The 17,098-nt window shown below is 43.1% G+C and overlaps 1 protein-coding gene across 10 annotated transcripts in view; it reads right to left on the bottom strand.

Annotated features, from left to right (window-relative positions):
- SLC44A3 (solute carrier family 44 member 3) overlaps positions 1 to 17,098 on the bottom strand; it is a 112,233-nt gene that overhangs the window by 25,309 nt on the left and 69,826 nt on the right. For 2 of the 10 annotated variants that reach the window (XM_072834598.1, XM_072834599.1), the window contains exon 13: positions 6,189 to 6,232. The exons of the other annotated variants lie outside the window; for them this stretch is intronic. In XM_072834598.1, coding sequence (XP_072690699.1) covers positions 6,189 to 6,232 — 44 coding nt within the window. The remainder of the gene's footprint in view (positions 1 to 6,188; positions 6,233 to 17,098) is intronic. 10 annotated transcript variants of the gene reach the window in all.

Below are 17,098 nucleotides of genomic sequence, written 5' to 3'. Positions count from 1 at the left end.
AAAAAAAAAAAAACAACTATGCAATAGACATCTTAATTTCTGGTTTTTGGATAATTTCTTAAAGATAAATTTCCAGAAATGGGATGACAAAGTCAAAAAGGAACACGTGTATGTATTTGTGTATGTTTATGTTCATGAGAGAGGATTTCTTGGATCATTTTTCCAAAATATCTTCTTTTTACGAGTATATAATTTCAAAACTATCGATTTCTTTTTTTTTAAACCATCTATTTCTTATATTTCTCTTGACATCTATAAAAATGCTATTTGCACTGCAGTTTACAGCACAGAATTTATAACTTCCCGGGGGAAAAAATAGACTATAATGCTACCTTCTTGAGTTTTGTCATTTCTTTCTGCTTAGGAAAAGGATGACAGTTTTTTATCTCATGATCTACAAATTAATCCTTTCCTATACCTGCTCAAAAGCATTGTAAGGAAACCATTTTGGAGTCTATTGCAGTTAACCCACCTCCCAGTGCTGCAGGTCTTAATCCAAGAAAGTGATGGAGGAAACGGAGAAAAAGGGGTAGAACTGATTTACCAAACTCCCTCTTCACCAAGGCCAACTAGAGAGCAAAGTTTGGTTCTCAAAGACAAAAGCTGGGTACCCAGCTCCCCCCACAGGGTACCCTACTTGCTTGACAGGGGATATCCTGTCAGATGTCAGATGAATTCCCTGCAGAAATGCCTTCATGGTATTCAACAAAGAATTTCTGGCTTCTGACTTAGATGGAATGCATGTGAATTTTACTTTTAAAACCCCAAACTGGTTGTTGAAGAGAGGTGACCCCAGTTTGGGGACTTCAGTCTTGAGTAGGGATATGAAAACTGATTTGCTCATTATTTAACTAAACATCCTCAATCATCTAAGATTCTAAGAGCCCTGATGACCAATTCATTATCCTGATAATACATTTGTAGGTTGGGTAAAGAATAGCATTATCATTCTTTTATAGAGACCAGGATCAAGGGCATTTCTCCAGATTCCCTGGTAATCTGAGCGACTTTTTTTCATTCTAACTTTCTGGACATTACACTATCAATTTTCACAAACGCTATTGAAAAGCAATGCTATTGAAAAGTGTGGTAGTGAAGATAAGCACAGGCTCCATAGCCAATCTCTGGGTTCAAATCCCGCTTTTACCACCAAACTGGCTGTCAGTCTTGGGCAAATGGGTTTTACCACTTTCCGACTTCAATTTCCTCATTCATAAAGTGAGTTATAGCACGTACTGCAAGGGGGAGTTGGAGGATTAAAGAACATATTCCCTATAAAGCAGTTAGCAAAGCGCGTGGCACACAGAAAACATGTAGTAAACCAGGGACCTATTATCATCCAGGCCTCAGCAAGGATGACCTCATTTACAGCTGGGAAACACAGGCCACTCTCAGCACTGAGGAGGTGTGGAAAGGACCCATGGTTTCTTTATCTGTAGGCTTTGATCCCTTGCACTCTCAGAGATCCAGGAAGGGCGGGACTTGCTTCTCAGACCACATTCCAGGGCCCAGCATGGTCTTTCTTTACAGCAGCTCAACCCCGAGCTACTCAGTGGCTTTCTTTGCTTTCAGGCTCTGTCCCCAACCTGCCACCCACTTCCCACCTTTAAACTGGGCTTCTTAGTGTACTTCCCAATTTATACGGGGGAATCCAGTTTTTGCGAGGCCTTTTCCTGCCAATCAGTGCCTCATGGCCAATTCAGCACTACTGTTCATAAGCAATAAAAATAGAGTTTGCTTCTTGGCTAAAATGATTAAAGGTTAAAATGGTAATTTCTCACACATGTGTTGACTCCGCAGATTTTTGGGGGCCCATAACCATTTATCTTTTCTCTAATGTATCATGCCCACTGAAAGAGGGCCCTTAAAACCACTCTGACGGGGAAATTATATATGCCTTCCTGCAGTTACTACACCACTAGTATTTTACCACAAGGTTCAACCCTGAGTGCAACAGAGAGACCTAGAATTAATGTCAGAATGAATAGCTGGAGGAGGGAAGTATCACTGGAGACACAGGATATGGATTGAAAATTTCTGCAGTTTCAGCATTAGCTAATTTATACTTATTCTCAATAGAAGCTGCTTCCTTGTCAGGCAGCCGGGAGATGGATTGCTCTAAATGTTCAGTGTGGTAAATTCTTGCTTGGAGCATTCGTCTGGGCTGACCGAACTCGAGGTGAACATGCTAAGCTAATTTGCAGACCCTAACAGCAGGGGGAAAGGACTGCATATAGTGAGTGGGTAACACGTTGTGTTGGTTGTGAAAGTTAGTCAGGAGGTCCTGAAAGCTAATCTTGAAGCAAGAAAAGAGGTAGTGGTTTCAGCCTCTTAATTTATTACCAGAATAAATTTAAATTTATTTATTAAATAAATTTAATTTATTACCAGAAATATTGAGTGGGGTGGGCATGTTTCAATAGTGTCCCCAAACAAGTGGATATTTCCATGTCTGGAAACCAAATGGAAGTGAAAGATTCCCAACTTGACAGTGGTAGCGCCTCAATATTTTATCTCCATTCTCATTCCCTGGCCTGAGGTTGAAGACTCCCTCCTCGAGGTATGGTTTGATTAGTTTTCCTTTCATGGACTGTCACAAGCAGAAGGGGAGGGAGGGGGAAAGGACACAAACAAGGAAGGGCTTGCCTGGTGGTGAGGACTGGTGAACAGTGAGCTGTGACTCATGCACAGACGTGAAAGCAACATGGAGGAGGAGCACAGGCTGGGGGTGATGGGAAGGAAGGAGTGTGGGAAGGGGAGTGGTGAGGAAGACTTCGGAGAAGTGGCAGATGGCTGATCCCTGAAGCTGGCTGGTCCCTGTAGGGTTGGGGGTGGGTGGCTGAGGCAGCAGCAGGAGGCTGTGAATGAGACCAAAGGGCCCAGAAGAGGAGTGTGGTAGGATATGGGCCAAGTGGAGCTGTGAGCCAGACCTCGGTGGGCCTGAAATGCCCTGCTGTGGAGCAAGGGGGCAGACTGGAAGTTTCAGGATTCATGTCATTTTCAGCCCGTGCGTCTAGAAGCATTCCCAGGCTGCCCTGTGCTCTCTCAGGGCATATCTCCCCTCATCACTGTCTCCTGTTTAACTACAAAGCCTGTACCTCCTCTCACCTATGCATTTGGGGAGCCCCAAGCACCTCCATCATGCCTAGAGGGCCCTGCATAAGTTATGCATAAATGTGGTGCAGTCATCCATCCACTGAGCACGTGGCTGCCATTAGCAGTCATAAGCCAGGGGTCAGGCCCAAAGAAAATGAGCCCTTCTCTGGGGAGCAAATAAGAGTATTAGGAATTGTAATACTTGTAAGTACTCTTTCCAGGTACTCTGCTTCCCTCCACCCCACTTCAGGACATGCCTTAGCGACATGTCCTAGGGTGGTTCACAGTAGTCTTCATCTGAATTTGTTTCGTAGCCTTTCTCTTTTTTCTTCTCTTTTTTTCTTCTTCCTTTCTTTTCCCCATCTGTAGGCAAGTGTGAAGCTTCTATGTGTAAATTAACGATAATAAAGAATAATGGCAAGCATTCATGGAGCACACACTACGTGCCATGCCCTCCCCCCCCTTTTTTTTTTAAAGATTTTGTTAATTTATTCATGAGCGACACAAACATAGAGAGAGAGAGAGGCAGAGACACAGGCAGAGGGAGAAGCAGGCTCCATGTAGGGAGCCTGATGTGGGGCTCCATCCCAGGACTCCAGGATCACACCCTGGGCCAAAGGCAGGTGCTAAACGGCTGAGCCACCCAGGGATCCCCTGCTGCCCTATTCTTATTCTATATCTCCTTGAATGCGTTCACTCAATCCTCTGCAACCCCCAACCGGATGATAAGCTGGTGAGGTAAGGGAAGTACAGAGAAGTTAGTAAGGTCGCACGCCCCTGGGTGCACATATACAACCTGCGTTGCATCACTTACAAGAAGTAGGTCTCTGACTCATTCAGGCCATCTGCAGGAAAACATCTACTTGGAGCTGTGCTCTGTGCTTCTCCTCCTAAAAGGTTCAAAATACTAAAGTGGTGTTCTCATGACATGTGTCATGAAAAAGGGCTAAGGATATGGCAGGATGGCCCAGCAGGAAGAGGTGGGGTTCCAAGCACGTTGCCTCCACACCTGGCTATGTGGCCTCCACTGAGGAATGTCACTTCTCGGTTGTCCAATCCCACAGCTTGTAAAATGTGCCTGCCTGCTTAAAAGTTCTGCACCAAAGATGCTTTATGCATGCCCTCTTTTTTGTAGTGGACCAGGCACCCTCCTCTTATATAATCTCATCTGTTTCTTATCACAGTTCAGGGAAATAATCACTGGGGGTATTATTGTTCCCATTTTACAGAAAATTCTAATCACTGAAGAAAAATGAAAAAGACGTAAGTATAGTTTTAAGCAACAGAAAAGCTGGATTATCTCTGTAATTTACTTTGAGAATTGTCCAAGGACATTAATCGCACCTCTGACACAGAAAGAACATTTTGGCTCCTTCAGTTAAAACTGAAGCCAGCACAGTTCAGCCCTGTGTCCTTCATTAGCTAAGGGCAGCTGTTTGTCCTCCCCCTAAACTGAAGTGGTTCCTTCTTTTGGTGGACAAACTGTGAACCTGAGGTTCTATTGACTCTTCAAAAAGGTAAACAGAGTTTCCCTCCATATAGGCAGGAAGGCCTGTGCCAAAAACCATGCCATGAATAGCCAGCTTTATTTCTGGAATGCCTTCCTAATAAAGTCCTGATATTTATTAACTGAAAGATACAACAAGAACTATGAAAACAAACTTGAGAAACAGGATGATGAATAAATAACCCTGGTATTCCTGCTTCCCTCAAAACTAAAGGACATACAGTGAAATCTGAGCCCAGATACATCCCATACATCTAAGCATCCTTTCTTTGGATTGCAGTAAAAATTGCAGGAACCACCCCAAGCCAGTTTCATCTTGAGCTCTGTTTTTATCATAAACACATGCCCAGTGAAGCATATACAAACAGCCCCTGGGCCTTCCAGGACCTTGCATTCACCCTTCAGAGCTGTTCAGGAGTTCACTAGTCACTAGTTGCAAAAGTCCAATGAGAGGGTGAGTCAGGGAAATTTGCCAGTCCCTCCAGGGTGGAGGTGGATGGAAGAAGGAATGTGCCTTTCATGAGATCTGCTGCTGCCTATAAAGCCATGGCATTGCAGCCTTGTTTGCTTTTTAAAATTTTATTTGATTTTTTCCCCCAATTTTTTATTTAAGTTCTAGTTAGCTAGCATGCAGTGTGTAATATTGATTTCAGGAGTAGAATTTAGTGATTCATCACTTACATGTAACACCCAGTGCTCTTCACAAGGGCCTTCCTTATTGCCCATCACCCATTTAACCCATCCTCCCAATCATCTTCCCTCCAACAACCCTTGGTTTGCTCTCTATAGTTTAGAGTCTCCTATGGTTTGCTTCCCTCTTTTTTCCCCTTTTTGCTCATTTTTAGAATAATGGCTTTATTAATATTATGCCCAGTATAAGAAAATCAAGAACATAGAAAGCAACAAAGAAAAAAGCAAAGAAATCATTCTGATCTCACTCCTAGGAGATAATAATTTCCTAACATCATGTGGATCATACCCCAGCATTTCTCTGCAAATATAGCAGGCAGAGGGAAGAATGGATGGACAAGCATAAGTTATAAAATGAAACATACTCTATAAGTTGTTTTATTTATTTTTAAAGATTTTAAACTAATTCCTACATCCAATTTGGGGCTCAAACTCGTAACCCTGAGATCAAGGGTTGCATGTTCCACCAACTGACCCAACTATGCATCCCTCTATATGTTATTTTAAATATAAATGCTAGTGTTAATTTGATCTTAACAGAAAAAAGTGAAACTAAACTGAAAGTGAAGGAATATTTGAATTTCAGGCAAATCTATCTTCACAAATTAGCAAATTATTTCTAAAATCATTATTAAAAATGTTAAGAGATTGCTTTTTTTTTTTTTTAACACCATGTCTCAAATTAGGCAGCATGGTTGGTGAAAGATGAGGAGGATGACACCAGGGGATGACCATACACAAGAGCATTCCTTCAAGCTTAGAAGTAACTCTTCTGTCTAATTCAGAAAAACAAGAATGTCAAGCAAAATGAGGAGAGAGAGGAATATGCTCCAAATGAAAGAAAAAGACAAAACCTCAGAAAAAGAACTAAATGAAATGGAAATAAGCAATTTACCTGATAAAGAGTTCAAGGTAATGGTCATAGAGATGCTCACCAGCCTGGAGAGAAGAGTAGAAAAACTCAGTAAAAACTTGAACAAAGAGATGAAAAATATAAAAAAGAACCAATCAGGGATCCCTGGGTGGTGCAGCGGTTTAGCACCTGCCTTTGGCCCAGGGCGCGATCCTGGAGACCCGGGATCGAATCCCACATCGGGCTCCCTGTATGGAGCCTGCTTCTCTCTCTGCCTATGTCTCTGCCTATCTCTCTCTCTGTGTGTGTGACTATCATGAATAAATAAATAAAATCTTAAAAAAAAAACCCAATCAGAGTTGAAGAATACAATAATTGAAACAAAAAACACAATAGAGGGTATCAACAGAGACTAGAAGATGCAGAAAGAATGGTCAGTGACCTGGAAGACAGGGTAGTGGAAAACACCCAAGCTGAACAGCAAAAAGAAAAAAAACATTTAAAAAATGAGGATAGGGTGCCTGGGTGGCTCAGTGGTTGAGGATCTGCCTTCAGCCCAGGGCGTGATCCCAGGTCTGGGAATCGAGTCCCACATCAGGCTTCCTGCATGGAGCCTGCTTCTCCCTCCGCCTGTGTCCCTGCCTCTCTCTGTGTGTCTCTCATGAATAAATAAATAAGATCTTAAAAAAAAATTAAAAATGAGGATAGGTCAAGGGATGTCTTCAATAGCATCAAGTAAACAAACATTACAGGGGTTCTAGAAGGAGAAGAGAGAGAAAGGGTCAAAAAACAGAACAAAACAAAACTTATTTGAAGGGCACCTGGGTGGCTCAGTTGGTAAGTGTCCAACTCTTGATTTCGGCTCAGGTCGTGATCTCAGGGTTGTGACATTGAGTCCCATGCTGGTCTCCACACTGGACATGGAACCTACTTAAGATTCTCTCTTTCCTTTCCCCTCTGCCCTTCCAGCCCTCCTTAAACAAAATAACAACAACAACAAAATTTATTTGAAGAAATAATGGCTGAACGCTTTCCTAATCTGAGGAAAGAAACAAACATCCAAGTTCAGGAAGTACAGAGAGTGCCCAACAAGATGTACCCAACAAGATCCACACCATGATGCATAATTTATTGTCAAAGATTAAGGATAAAGAGAGAATTTTAAAAGCAGCAAAAGAGAAGCAACTAGTAACATACAAAGGGAGACCTCATAAGACTATCAATTGATTTTTCAACAGAAACCTTGCTAGCCAGAAGAAAGTGGCATGGTATATTCAAAGTGCTGAAAGGGAAAAACGTACAATCAAGAATACTCTACCCTGCAAGGTTATCATTCAGAATTGAAGGAGAAATTGAGAGTTTCTGAGACAAAGAAAAGTTAAGTGAGTTCATCACCACAAAACTGGTCTGACAAGAAGCATTAAAGTAACTTCTTTAAGTGGAGAATGAAAGACCATAGTAAGCAGAAAGTTATGAAAGGAAAAAATTTCACTGGTAAAAGCAAACATACAGTAAAGGCAGTAAAATAATTACTTATAAAGTTAATATGAAGGGTAAAAGACAAAAGTAGTAAACTCAATTATATCTAAAAAATTAGCTAAGGGGACTCAAAATAAAAAGATGTAAAATATAACAACATATATATATATAAAAGATTAGAGAGGGTAAAGAAGAAGTTATTTTAGAATATGTGTGAACTTAAGTGACCATTAGTTTAATATAGACTGCCTTATACTTAGGATGTTATAATATGAACCACGTGGTGACCACAAAACCCTATAATAGATACACACAAAATAAAGTAAAAGAAAGCCAAACATAACAGTAACAAAAGTCACCAATTGCAAAGAAAGAGGGCAGGAGAAAAAGAACCAGAGAACAACTACGAGAACAACTAGAAGTCAATTAACAATGACAATAAGTACACATCTATCCATAATAACTTTATATATAAATGGTCTAAATGTTCCAATCAAAAGACACAGGGTGACACAATGGATTAAAAACTAAGACCCATCTATATGCTGCCTAGAATAAACTCCCTTCAGACCTAAAGATAAATACAGACTCAAAGTGAAAGGATAAAGATACTCCATGCACATGGAAGTGAGGGGGAAAAAATAGCAATACTTGTATCAGATAAAACAGACTTTAAAACAAAGATTGTAACACTAGATAAAAAAAGGGTATTAGATAATGATAAAGGGATCAATCCAACAAGAGGAATTAAAAGTTGTGAATATCTATGTATGTACTCAATGTAAGAGCACCTAGATACACAAAGCAGATATTAATAGACATAAAAGGAGAAACTGACATTAGTAAAATAACAGTAGAGACTTTAACACACACCTACATTGATGGATAAATTTCCAGGCAGAAAATCCTTAAGGAAACAATGAACATTCTATTCAAAACCAACAGAATACATAATCAAGTGTACACATTAGACCACCAAACCAGTCTCAACAGATTTAAGAAGACTGAAATCATATCATACATCTTTTTGAACCACAACACTATGAAATTAGAAATCAATTATAAGAAAAAACTGGAGAAAATACTATTGATATTTCCATAAGGAAAAGTATTTTTCACAGAACTAAGACAAATTATACAAAAATGTTTATGGAACCACAAAAGATCCCAAAGAGCTAAAGCAATCTTGAGAAAGGACAAAGCTGGAGGTATCACAATTTTAGCATTCAAGATATACTACAAAACTAAAATAATCAAATCAGTATGGTACTAGCACAAAAACAGACAATGGAATAGAGAGCCCAGACATAACCCACACTTATATGGTCAATTAATCGACAACAAATGAGGCAAGAAAATTTAATTGGGGGAAAAGACAGTCTCTTCAATAAATGATGCTGGGAAAACTAGAGAGCTAAATACAAAAGAATGAAACTGAACCACTTGCTTACATCATACACAAAAATAAAATAAAATGGATTAAAGACCTATATGTGAGACATAAAACCATAAAATTCCTAGCAGAAAACATAGGCAGTAATCTCTTTGACATTGGCCTTAGCAACGTGTTTCTAGATATATCTCCTGAAGCAAGGGAAGCAAAAGCAAACATAAACTATTGGGATTACACCAAAATAAAAAGCTTTTGTACAGTAAAGGAAATAATCAACAACAACAAAAAAGGGAACTTACTGAATGGAAGATTTTTGCAAATGACATATCTAATAGAGGGTTAGTATCCAAAATACTAAAGAACTTTTACAACTCAACACTAAAATATCAAATCATTCAATTAAAAAATGATCAGAGGACCTGAATAGACATTTTCCCAAAGACATACAGATGGCCAACAGATGCATGAAAAGATGCTCTGCATCACTCATCACCAAGGAAATGCAAGTCAAAACCACAATGAGGTCTCACCTCACACCTGTCAGAATGGCAGGGATCAAAGACAAGAAACAAGCATTGGCAAGGATGTGAAGAAAAAGGAACACTTGTGTGCTCTTGGTGGGAATATAAACTGCTGCAGCTGCTGTGGAAATCAGTATAGAGGTTCCCCCCCAAATTAAAAATAGTAATGTCATTATCCAATAATTGCACGAGTAGGTATTTATTTTTCTAAAGAAAATGAAAGCATTAGGGGCTCCTGGGTGCTCAGTAGGTTAAGCATCTGCCTTTAAAGCTCAGGTCATGGTGCTGGAGTCCTGGGATCCAGTCCCGCATCGAGCTCCCCGCTCAGTGGGGAGTCTACCCCTCCCTCTTCCTCTGCCACCTTCCTCCCCTACTTGTGCTGTGTCTCTCAAATAAATAAAAAATCTTTTAAAAACCTCACTAATTAAAAAAGATATATGCACCCCTATGTTTATTGCAGCATTATTTATAAGTGCCAAGATATGGAAGCAATCCAAGTGTCCACCAATGGATAAAGGAGATTATTACCCAGCTATCAAAAATCATCAGGTCTTGCCCCTTATAACAACATGGATGGACCTAGAGGGTATTATGCTAAGTGAAATAAATCAGAGAAAGACGAATACGTATGATTTCACTTACACACGGAATCTAAAAAACAAAACAAACAAAAAGCAGAAACAGACCCCCAAATACAGACAACTGGTGGTTGCCAGAGGGAGAGGGAGGTAACACGGCTGAGGAGGAGTGGGAGATACAGACTTCCAGTTAGGGAGTAAATAGGTCGGGGGCTGTAGGGCACAGCATAGGGAATAGAGCCAACGGTATTTATTGCATCAGTGTTGTATGGGGACAGATGGGAGTCACGCTGTGGTGAAGCAAAGCATAACATACAGTTGTTAAATCACTACGTTGCACCCTCGAAACTAATGTAATACTGTGTGCCAACCCGACTTCAGTAATAATTTTTCAGAAAAAAAAGAATTAAGATAGAGACTTAAAGGCAATTTTGTCTCCCTAGTGAGTAATTTCTAAAAACTAAGGAAAAAAGCAGGAGGAGGTTAGAGAAAGTGAGAGTCCCCTTCACACTTTGTCCCACCTCCTGATTTTAGTGAGTTTCATTATTAACCGGCACCTCACAGTGTCTGCGGGGTCCCTCATGATCCCTCTGCTGCAAACCGTGTTCCTTCAGCCAAGACGCTCTCACAGAGCCCCCTGCTCTCTCTGTGAAGCTGATATTTGTTGAATGATGAAAGATGCTTTTGGCAAACCCAAGAATGCTTTCCAAATAATATTTCTTCATACAAAACCCAAAGTCACTCGATCGGTACATTTGTTCTTTTGGCAGAAAGTTAGGATTAAAAGGCACCCCCCTCCCCACATCACCCAGGAAAATCCTCTCATTTTACCGATGAGGAAAAGGAAATCTCAACATGCTAGGTGACCAGGCAAAGGTGACAAAAATGGAACATGGATTAGGTGTTCATGGCCAGCGCCCCTTCTACAGAAATCCAGAAAAAGCCAAACCAGGCAACTGCATCTTGCTGAGCCTGACCTGTCCATTTGGTGTGTGACCAAGGCACTGCACCCTGCCATGAAAACCCACCAGAACCACAGTTAGAGTAAGAATGACGTGCAGGATGCAGGGCTGTGAAGGAAGTGCTGCCTTGGTCCAAGACACCCTTCACCATCGCAGGGGGCTCTCGCATCCATTCAGCTCATTGACCTGTGCACCGTCAGTGCAGGGACTGACCCAGGCAGAAGGGAGCCTTGATCTTCCAGGGGGCCGGATGGAGCTTGCACATCTGTGACATGGGAAATGCCTGCTCTGTTGTTTTGACTTCAGGCTTTATCAGATAGAAGATTAAATAGATGGGCCGTCCCGGGTTAGTGAAGACCACGGGTTTCCTGTCCCCCTCACCCTTCTCTTTGACAAGAAACTCCAGACAGCACAGTGAAGCCACTAAGGCCCCCGATTTGCAGTCCGATGGAGCTTACCCCCCTCGGGAAGCGCTGGGCCTGTTTCCTCGCTTGTACAAACGGGGAAATACGACCTGATACACAGCATTCCCGAGAGGATAAACCCAGGCTGTGTATGTCAAATGTTTAGGGGGTGCCCTGCGTACTGTAAAAGCACAAGAGATGGCTGTTATTTATAGACTTTAGGAGGCGGGTTCTTTAGCACCATAAGAAAATGTCACACTTCTCTGATCTGAAGCTCAGGACTGTGGAGCTGTCAAGAGGAGATGGAGCACGGAAATGGGCAAGTGTACATGTTTTCATATACCCTGTGGTTTTGGGAGATAGTTTTAAGTCACATGTCTGTCCCTCCCTGAACACGTTTTTGGGGGACACAGGGCTGGTGAGGCAAAGCCTGACCTGTATGAGAAAGGCCTGCTGACAGAGGGCCAGGTCGTCGACGGAAAGGTCACTGGTTGCAGAGAACGATTGTTGTTTGTACCATAACCTGGTCCGGTTTGCAGCAAAAAACTCATAAGCGAAATGCATTTGCTGAAAGACACTATAATAACAGATCCTTTCTTCCTGAAGCTTCAGAAGACTATCCGACCTGCCCCTTTAGCCTCCTCCGTCCAAGGGCACTTCTCGGAAATCAGTTTCCCTGGAAGTCGGTCAAGGTGGTGGAGGCACAGTCCTAGTGAGAACGGGTAGCTCTTGCAAGCTTGTATTTCTGTTTCCTTTAGTCCCTCCCTGCTACATCTTAGCAGAAGCCAGGGCTGGTGCTGAGAAAGTTCAGGGCCTCCTCTTCCATCATCCTTCCATCCACGGACAAGGTTAGGGCTGGGGACAGGGCACCCAGCCAGGTCAGTAGCCCGCTGTTCTTGGGACCTCACCAAGTTTCTGGGTTGCCACCTTGATGGAGGCGGGACGTGGGCCTGGCAGACAGGCGCAGGGCGCCCTTCCCCGCCCCCACTGCGCTGCGTCCTGACATCCTGACCAAGGCATCTGGCCTCAGCTGTCTCATAGCCCAAATGAATGCAAGTCTAGCAAATGCTCCTCCCTGCCCCGCCCTGACGCCAACTGAGGCATTCTGTAAAAGGCGAAAGGAGGGGGAAGATGAACCCACTTGAAGAAGTGTCAAAGCCTGGATCCGCTTGCCAAGACTCTTAGGAACTGCCTAGCCCCACCTAGATCAGGAAACAAATTGAACTAAATTCCCTGAATTGCTTCTTTTGCTAGTTTTCACAGCCCCTGCTTCTCAGTCATCTCTTGAGATGGGACTGCGAATGGAAGGAGTGTCTGGGGGTGTGGGGGGGACACCTGGGTGGCTCAGTGGTTGAGCATCTGCCTTCAGCTCAGGCCATGATCCTGGGGTCCTGGGATCCAGTCCCACATCCGCCTCCCCAAAAGAGAGGCTGCTTCTCCCTCTGCCCATGTCTCTGTGTCTCTCATGAATAAATAAATAATTTTTTTTAAAAGGAAGGAGTGTCCAGCTACCCCAAGTATATGTGTGATGGCTTCCTCTGTTCTCTTGACCTCTGTTTCTTTTTCCCGTGTACTTTCTCCTTTTCCTCTTCATCACATGCCCCACTCAGGCTCTGTGCTCATTCCCTTAGGTGAGGTTAGGAGGCTCTTGAGGGGTGGGGGCACGAAGACACCCAGTCTGCAACTCTTATTAGCTTTTGCTTTCCAAAATTTTAAGCTCTTTAAGCTCTTACCTATCAATGGAGAAGGTGAAGGAAGAGGATTCTCAGTTTGAACGAAATGTCTCAGAGTGCAGTATTTCTTCCAACCCTAGATTAGAAAAGGAGACTTCCCTGGGCTGAAAGGAGGGAAAAGAGATCTGTAAGCCTGACCAGGAGTCCAGGTCTCTCTCTCTCTCCTCTCTCTCTCTCTCTCTCTTTTTTTAGCAGAGCGTGGAGAAATGGCAAGACTCTGAAGGGAAGTGCCCACTCCTAGGGTCTGATTTGCCAGGGGGAAAGGGGCTCCAGAGACATAGGGCTTTCAGTGCTAAAACCAGAGCATTCCAGACAAAGTGGGAGGATTGGTTAACTAACCACTGCATAGCCAGGCAGACAAGACTGTGAGGGGCCTTGCAAAAGATGCCTGCTTCCCAAGTAAAGCCTGAAGATGGGATCTATGGACAGAAAAGGGGAATGTCTCAAGGACAACTCATGTGTACTAATGCTTGGGGATACCTGAAATTTCCTATAAGCCCATGCTGGGAGAGCCCAAGAATACCAGCTGATATTTACTGCCAATCCAGTGTAATGAGAGCTCAAGATTAGAAGTTAGGTTAAGACACATGATACAGTATTTCCTGCACATCTGAGTGTGTGACTGAGAGTCACACCCATGTGGGAGTCAATCAAAGATGATAGGCAGAGGCCAGTAGCCAGAGCACCGTCAGATTCCAGCTTGGAGCAGAATGTGAATTAGTCACTGGGGCACTGAAGTGGCTTTTATTTCCTCAACCACTGGGACTCACACCTTTCAGATTTTTCTCTATGAAGGCATCCTTTAGTCCCCGGGCAATAATCACTTCTTCCTCCTAACCAGTCTGAATCTCTAGAACAAGGACAACTGGAGGATGATAGTACAGGATTGTCCTCCCTGTCACTGTCTTGCTTAGAAAGGAATGGAAGAGAGGAGGGGAAGGCATGGGTTCAGAGGTGGGCATTCTGAGTCCTCTGACAGTAACTATTCCAGGGGCAGTCCCAGATGGAGAAAAATGACATCAGGAAACCTGCTTTCCATCACGGGAAGATTGGATTTGGGATACGAGCTACTTAATGGTTTAATTTCATTTCCCACACTAAATGAATTTGGGAAATGTTGAAGCTAATCTATATATAATCTTTACAATTTTTAAAGTTTTTACTTAAACTCCAGTTAACATGCAGTGTATCATTGGTTTGGGGTGTACAATACACTGATTCAACACTGCTATACAATGGCCAGCGTTCATCACAAGTGCGCTCCTTAATCCCCATCACCTCTGGGGGGACGGGTTAAATAACACTTACATTTCTCAAGCACTTAGGGTACTGCTGAGCACTTGAGCTGTGAAAGTTCCTTTTATTCTGAACCACCTCCCCAACCCGGCTCCCACCCCAGCTGGGAATCCCAGATGATGGCGGGTCCAGCCTCAGTGGCCCGACCAGCATGGTGCCCACAGCAGACATGAGCAGATGGGAAGGACACAGGAGTTCCTCTGCAGCTGCCACAGCCCCACATCGAATACTGTTCACCAGAGCGGTGTTTTCGTGTGTTACCTGCTTCCTTATTTGTGAGGAAATTGGATTTTGCTAACCTCAAAAGTACTTTCTATAGACCAGAGTTAAAAACACATGCAACCTCCCTCAGAATACTTGCAGGGTCGCTAGAGCATGCCACGGTGAGAAGGCCCAAAGAGCTTTAGGGGTTGCTTCATCTTGTACAGGATACTCAGGCTTGTGAACACCGTCGTATAGTAAAGCAAGTGATGATTTCTTGCAACAGATGACCTATGAACCAGTATGGCCGGAAAAAGTCCTAATTGCCCTTGACAGGCAATGACACAATGACCCAGGACTGCTGAAAAATGGGAGTGAAGAAGAAAATGAGTGCTAGATGCAGAAGAGAAGGGGCCGAATGGATTGCTGTGCAAGGTGTGTTTTTTCAACCTCAGGCCACATCATTTCTTATCTGCTGGCCATGGGTTTGGATTGGAATGCTGACTTTCCCTCACTATCACCCTTCATGAGGGGGAAGCCTGGGCCACTCAGCAATTCAACCACTCCGAACAAGTCATTAATGCAATGGTCCTGGGAAGAGAAAGGTATATTTCGGGACTTCCCTATGGATGCTGATACACTTCTAACTGAGCAGCCTTCGTGAATAACCCCAGGAGCTCTGCACTACTCTAAGTGCATAGGAAAGAATCAGAGCCCATCACTTGGTGGGCTGGTGATCATGAAAATGAACTTCATTTATTCAGTACATACCTCTACATGCCAGGCATGAAACTAACAGTTTTGCAAACATTACCTATTAATTATCTCTAATAATCCTAGGAGATAGGTGGTGTTGTACCCAAGTTGTCTGGCACATGGCAGATTTCCAATATTTGGTGAATGAATGAATGAATAAATGAAAGTCACTAAACCCTCTCTTTCCCCTCACAAAAGAAACTAACACTTACAGAACATATGCTGAGCCAGACAGCATGCTATAATCTGTGTACTGACTTAGTTGGCCTTCTCACTGCCTAGGAGGTGGGTTTAAGAATTTTGTTTTAAATATGGGGTTTGTCCAATGTCACACAGTAAGTGGGAGAGCTATAATTCAAGCTCAGACCTGTCTGCCTTCTTCCCACTTTATCAAACTACTAGGAAATGGGTATATGGTCCAGATCCAAGGAAAGGGGAGAGGGGAGGAAGAAGGAGTTCTCATAAGATGTGGATAAATGTTTGGGCACCTGGGTGGCTCAGCTGGTTAAGTGATCAACTCTTGATTTCAGCTCGGGTCACGATCTCAGGGTCCCGGAACTGAGGCCTGTATCAGGCTCCCTGCTGAGTGGCGAGTCTGCTTGTCTCCCTCTGCCCCCTCTGCCTCTCCCCCTGCTCACAAGTACACGCTCTCTCTCCCTCACAAATAAATTAATAAATCTTAAGAAAACGAGGTGGATAAAGGTCTTTCAGAAAAAAGGGAGAGCTAAAGTGTAAGAAGAAGAGAAAAATCTTGGAGAAGGAAGCTGAGGGCTCAGAACCATTAATAAGAGGGGAGATCCCATCCTTCTCAGGATCTAAATGTTCCCCAGCCTTTTGCCCTAGAAGCATGAAACTGACTTCCATGTTGTGTAAGGAACGGGATAGATATCCCTATAGTTGTGTTTAAAAGCTAAGCCAGGGCAGCTCACATCATGTAATGTGGTGTATTTGTCTGTCTCCAGTGTCTCAGTGATGCTTGTGAGGGCAGAGGGAGAGAAGAACACAAGGTAGAGTAGAGGAGAAAAAGCACTGCCCACTGCGTGACCCTGGTTGAGACTTTCAAGCCTTCTGGACCCCAGATTCTGCTGTAATGAGGGAAGGGTGCCCCATGATCTCTACAGTTTCAGGGTCTGAGTTCCTACCCTACAGAAGGAGTGCCCTAGTGGACTGAGGAAGACCTGGGTTTGAATCCTGGTGTCGGGTACCTCTATTTGTGTCTCCATGGCCAGGGACCTCCTTTAGGGTAACAATTCTCATTTGTTCCCAGAGGGGGGAATATGACTTAAGGGACTGGTGAATGTTGGGGGAGCAGCAGAGCTCAGGCTGGCTCAGCCCTTTGTCATTCTCTTTGGTAGCCTCCTATCACTAAGAGTGCACCTTCTCAGCATCTTGGTGGTAAGCTTGCAGGAGAGACCCCAAAGGCAGGTCTATACTGTTGGCTGGTCCTGGGAGAAGGTGAGCTGGGCTCTCTGTTTCAGGAATGAGACATTAATAAGCTGTTCCTACAATGCATTTTCTGACACATTCCCTAGGCACTCAAGGTGGTTTTAAAAATGTTTTAACACATTTTAAAATTTTTAATTTTCATTTAAAAAATATATAGATTTTTTTATTTATTTGAGAGAGAAA

The sequence above is a fragment of the Canis lupus genome, chromosome 8 (genome assembly GCF_048164855.1).
Source record: "Canis lupus baileyi chromosome 8, mCanLup2.hap1, whole genome shotgun sequence".
Taxonomy (NCBI): domain Eukaryota; kingdom Metazoa; phylum Chordata; class Mammalia; order Carnivora; family Canidae; genus Canis; species Canis lupus.
This window is presented reverse-complemented; position numbering and strand designations above follow the sequence as displayed.